The 5,740-nt window shown below is 38.2% G+C and overlaps 1 protein-coding gene across 2 annotated transcripts; it reads right to left on the bottom strand.

Annotated features, from left to right (window-relative positions):
* Positions 1-307: 307 nt before the first annotated feature.
* LOC137090283 (zinc finger protein 271-like) lies at positions 308-4,639 on the bottom strand. Of its 2 annotated transcripts, XM_067454203.1 has the most exons (3): positions 4,228-4,639; positions 2,162-2,593; positions 308-2,110 (listed from the first exon to the last, which is right to left on the bottom strand). In XM_067454203.1, exons 1-3 carry the CDS (start codon positions 4,259-4,261, stop codon positions 1,041-1,043), a joined length of 1,536 nt encoding a protein of 511 aa, XP_067310304.1. In that variant the 5' UTR covers positions 4,262-4,639; the 3' UTR covers positions 308-1,040. The 2 variants fall into 2 exon arrangements, with proteins under 2 accessions (XP_067310304.1, XP_067310295.1); XM_067454194.1 differs by having other exon boundaries at positions 308-2,593.
* Positions 4,640-5,740: the final 1,101 nt, after the last annotated feature.

Consider the following 5,740-nt stretch of genomic DNA (forward strand, 5'->3'; position numbering starts at 1 on the left):
CATTGTAAACGCACAGTGACTTCACAATGCATTTCATTACGCATTTATTTATATTAGAAGGATACTTTTTCCAGATTTAAAGAACGTCTTTCAGTTCAACTCACATAGCTGGTGTTTTGCGTTTAAAAACACATTAAAAATCATCATATTTAACTTATTATCATATTAACCACAGAAGATCCAGTTAAACAGCAACATGTGTGATTATTCAAGCCAACGCTGAATTACATTTACTTGAGTAAAAGTGAGAAACTACTACATTTTTAATGTAATTAAATTATATTCAATATGAAACAGTGCAGAAAAAAGTACAATCTTCTGCTTTGGGATGTTGTTTTTTTATCTCTTGTTGTTTTAAACCTAAGGGTGTTTTTAGCTTAGGAAAAATATCTTTAAAAAAAACAAATTGTCAGAAGTTATCTCTTCAGGGGTGAGCTAATGCCAAAACAATTAACAAACCAGAACCAACTTTCCCTGAAAAAAAAACAAAAAAACATTCCCTACAAATCAATATAAAACCAAACATACAATAACATTCCCTATCTACTTATCTAACCAGTAGAACAGGAGAAACCCAGAACCAGAATCAATCCTGAGAGAGAGAGAGAGAGAGAGAGAGAGAGAGAGAGAGAGAGAGAGAGAGAGAGAGAGAGAGAGAGAGAAACAGCAGGAGGAAAAAAACAAAACGTGTCACATTATTACGTCAGGGATGTAACACCCCCACCCTTAAAGGGGTGATGAATGAAGAAATCAACGTTCCCTTAAGCCTTTGAGATATAAAAGGTCATGGTAATATTTGTGTGCAGAATGTGGTGTGAAAGCCACTGATGACTATGACCATCTCATAATGAGACTCTTATAATAACAGCTCCATGTCTCCTAATAATGAGACACGTTCTTGCTATGATGAGAAACTTTCCAAGAAGTCAAAAAATTTTACTGTCACAAACTAACTTTGCTGCTAAGCATATAAAGATGAACTGCTTATTTCAGACTTTGGTGATGTGGTTTCTCATCTGCATGGATCCTCATGTGTCACTTTAGTTTTTTTTTAAGTGGCTTCTCTCTCCAGTGTGAATCCTCTTATGTATTTTCAGATGTCCTGACACTCTGAATCTCTCGTCACAGTGTGAACACTTGTAAGGTTTCTCTCTGCTGTGGATCCTCTCGTGTGTTTTCAGATCTGATGACCGACTGAATCTCTTGTCACAGTGTGAACACTTGTAAGGTTTCTCTCTGCTGTGGATCCTCTCGTGTGTTTTCAGATCTGATGACCGACTGAATCTCTTGTCACAGTGTGAACACTTGTAAGGTTTCTCTCCAGTGTGGATCCTCTCGTGTGTTTTCAGATATGATGACTGACTGAATCTCTCGTCACAGTGTGAACACTTGTAAGGTTTTTCTCCAGTGTGAATCCTCTCGTGTGTTTTCAGATCTGATGACCGACTGAATCTCTTGTCACAGTGTGAACACTTGTAAGGTTTCTCTCTGCTGTGAATCCTCTCGTGTGTTTTCAGATCTGATGACCGACTGAATCTCTTGTCACAGTGTGAACACTTGTAAGGTTTCTCTCCAGTGTGGATCCTCTCGTGTGTTTTCAGATCTGATGACCGACTGAATCTCTTGTCACAGTGTGAACACTTGTAAGGTTTCTCTCTGCTGTGGATCCTCTCGTGTGATTTCAGATCTGATGACCGACTGAATCTCTTGTCACAGTGTGAACACTTGTAAGGTTTCTCTCCAGTGTGGATCCTCTCGTGTCTTTTCAGATCTGATGACTGACTGAATCTCTTATCACAGTGTGAACACTTGTAAGGTTTCTCTCCAGTGTGGATCATCTCATGTTTTTTCTGATCTCCTGATTGACTGAATCTCTTGTCACAGTGTGAACACTTGTAAGGTTTTTCTCCAGTGTGAATCCTCTCATGTTTTTTCAGATCTGATGACTGACTGAATCTCTTGTCACAGTGTGAACACTTGTAAGGTTTTTCTCCAGTGTGAATCCTCTCGTGTGTTTTCAGATGTCCTGACTGAGTGAATCTCTCGTCACAGTGTGAACACTTGTAAGGTTTCTCTCTGCGGTGGATCCTCTCGTGCAGTTTTAAACTGTCTGCTGTAGTAAAAGTCTTCTCACACTCAAAGCACATGTACTCTCTCACACCAGTGTGTATTTTCTGATGTGTGTGTAAATTTTGCAGCAGTGAGAAACTCTTTCCACACACAGAGCATGAATGTGGCTTCTCCTTCGTATGAACTCTTAGATGTTTCTTCAGGTTTGATGACACAATAAATGTTTTCCCACAGTGATCACATGAGAACGGCTTCTCTCCGGTGTGGATCATCATGTGATGTTTAAGGTGTACTGATTGACTGAAACTTTTTCCACATTGATCACATTCGAACGGCTTCTCTCCAGTGTGAACTCTCATATGGATATTAAGATGTTGTTTAGTTGGGAAACACTTTCCACACTGAGTGCAGGTTGTAGATTTCTTGGCTCCTGTTTTCTTCATAAATATCTTTATAGTCTTTGAGCGACTCAAAGGTTTTTCTCCAGGCTTGACATGATGTTCTTCACTCTCTTCCATCACGTCTGAAATCAAAGTTTATATTTGAATATTTAACATTACAAATTATGCAGCACTGCCATAATTTTGGCACAAAATTTTAGATTAATATTTAATTCATTTGACTGAATACTGTCATTACTAAGGGCCGGTCACACTGAGTTTCCCTTTCAATTGATTCCCATTCAAACTCATGCGAATGCAAGACATCGGAAGGTTAACCTGCACATTTAAATCAAGTTCAGACGTGTGACCAATAGAGGTTACTTCACATACAAGGTGTGCAATATTTACCATACCTCTCCAATCTTATCTCCAATTAGTTCAATCTAATTTTTAGATGTTCGGACTGCAAAACATGCTCGTCTTACTTAGTATTTTTGTCTTGTTTCTAGTCAAAATATCTAACAATTCTTACATTAAGAAGCATTTACTAGACAAGTAAAAATTATTGTCTTGTTTTGGGAAATATAACTCAAAATGAGTTAAGAGAGTTTTTGCTTAAAATAAGATAAATAATCTGCCAATGGGGTAACCCAAATAATCTTGTTTTCTGTTTGAATTAAGATTATTTTTCTCACCCCATTGGCAGATTTTTTATCTTATTTTAAGCAAAAACTCTTAATTTTGAGTATTTTCCCCCCAAAACAAGACAATTACTTTTGCTTGTCTAGTAAATACTTCTTGTTTTAAGAATTTTTAGATGTTTGGACTAGAAACAAGACAAAAATACTAAGTAAGACATTTTTTCCCCCCAGTGTATTCTGAATAGCAGCATGTGAGCGTCATCAGAAATGTAACGCCCTGATGATCTCATTGGTCAGTTTCTGTTGATCATCTGTCCGTCATCATCTAAAGCCCGCCCTGATGATCTCATTGGTCAGTTTCTGTTTATCATCTGTCCATCATTGTCTAAAGCCCGCCCTGATGATCTCATTGGTCCGAACAGTTTCTGTTCGGGGATAATTACTCCTCTATGGAGCTCGGCCAGACCGAACTGCCCGACCTAAAAAAATTGTGGACAGGGCTAAGTTAGGCTGGCATCCAGGCTAGTCTGGCATTTCTCAGTTTCTAAATGACTCGGCAGTTTTGAGTTAAATGTTTCAGTGATTCAATGATCCATCCATTCTTTAACTAGTAAAAACTGTCAATCACAATGAACCAGCCATTTAGAAACAAACCAGTTGAATGAATGATTCGAGGCTTCACTCATTAAGACAGGGACTTGCCGCTGGTGGTTTTAGTGTCATATTTATTTATCCATGACAGGCCTAAACCAGCCAAGACCAGCACAAAAACACTATCAGCAAAATATCATGGAATTATCATAATCGATGTAATTCCCAAAAATAGAGATATCATTTTTCATCAATATCAAACCCAAATGTCACAGCATGCGAAGCAGAATTAAGAGGACATTTGACTGACATGTACCGCAACAAACCACAGTTCATTTTGTTCCACATCATGTTTAGGGGCGTGAAAATGTAATTAGGATGCTAATTTGACCTGATGTTTCTCAAACCTCCCTCTACTGACCATTTGCTAAATTCAGTACATATTTGATAGTATAACTGTTTCTCTAAATGTGCTGAAGTGTTGAGTCTTCCTATCATGATTGTTCTCCAGCATCATGAATGAATGAAGAATAAACACCAACCTCTTTGTTCTTCAAGATCTTCAGTGTGTTTCATTCTGCAGGTTCTGGATCACTCGTGTTCTCACCGTCCTCTTTAATAAACTCAGTCTTAGCAGATTTCAGCTCTTCCTGATGCGTTGATGCTCGTCTTCACTTGTAGCCTGATGGGAATATTCCAGCATTTATTGATGAGCTGATGTGGGAGGAGCTTCACTGATGAAGTGCCTGATGTGGGAGGAGCTTCACTGATGATGAGCCTGACATGGGAGGAGCTTCACTGATGATGTGCCTGCTGTGGGAGGAGCTTCACTGATGATGTGCCTGACATGGGAGGAGCTTCACTGGTGATGTGACTGAGATGGGAGGAGCTTCACTGATGATGTGCCTGAGATGGGAGGAGCTTCACTGGTGATGTGACTGCTGTGGGAGGAGCTGATCTACCAAAATAAAAAATATATACATTTATTTAGAGTTTGTTTTTATATTAAATGACACAGCTAAGCATGTCTGTGTTTCTGTCTTAAAGTAACTGATGCTCATTCAACCCATAACACTAACATTGTTCTCAAATAGTCTATAGGTAAATGTTGTGGAGTCTGTCACTTCTTTAAATTACTCTTTTCGTATTGGGGTTTTAATATCCAATAAACTTTGTTATCTAACAAAGCAGAGCGCTTCAGCAAAAGCAACACCAGAGTCCAGTCTCTAACATACACACACCTCAAAGGAAATCAATACATTACGAGACAAAGGCTTCTCCATATTTGAGCATTTCCACCCCGGCCTGAAACAGGGAGCCATAAGCATCCATTCCAGTCGCTTGCTTTAATATCTCTCAGGATTCTGCCCTGAGCCACATATAATAGTATAACTTATTTGGGAATATTCTCATAGATTACTCTCAATTCAGTTTAATTAAAAATATTATACAACATACAGAAATAAAATAAAAAAATAACAATGTGAATTCTTTCAAATATAAATAATCGTAAGAAAAACAGTTGAAAGTTTACTTTATTCATTTTTATTCTCACTTTATTCTGACTGTTTGCTCTTACAAACACATTATTCCACTCAGGATATGGCAAAAAATTATTAAACTGATCTATTGAAAGACAAACAGTTCATTTTTTCAAATCTCCTGTAGTGATGTTAGGTTCTTGAACGAATCGTTCTTTTAAGCCGGTTCTCAGCAAGTAACCAGTCGAGCCGGTTCACTAATCGAACTGAATCGATATTTAGTTCCGTGTGGATGACGCAAGAGGCAAAAGCTGAAGTAGCACGTCCGACTGAAAAAGAACCGATTGAGGCGGTTCAAACATCTGTATCTCAATATGCATTGATACAGATTAATACTTTATTTGAATGTTCCCTTGATATGACATGACCCAGAGAAATGTATTAAAAAGCATAAAATAAATGCATAGTGACATCATTGCATGATGACGTCTGGAACCTATGAATCGGCTTTTTGAATCGGGTCATTGAGCCGAACTGTCCGAGAAGAACCGGTTCGTGGAAATGAATCGGACTT

The sequence above is a fragment of the Pseudorasbora parva genome, chromosome 2 (assembly GCF_024679245.1).
Source record: "Pseudorasbora parva isolate DD20220531a chromosome 2, ASM2467924v1, whole genome shotgun sequence".
Lineage (NCBI taxonomy): Eukaryota > Metazoa > Chordata > Actinopteri > Cypriniformes > Gobionidae > Pseudorasbora > Pseudorasbora parva.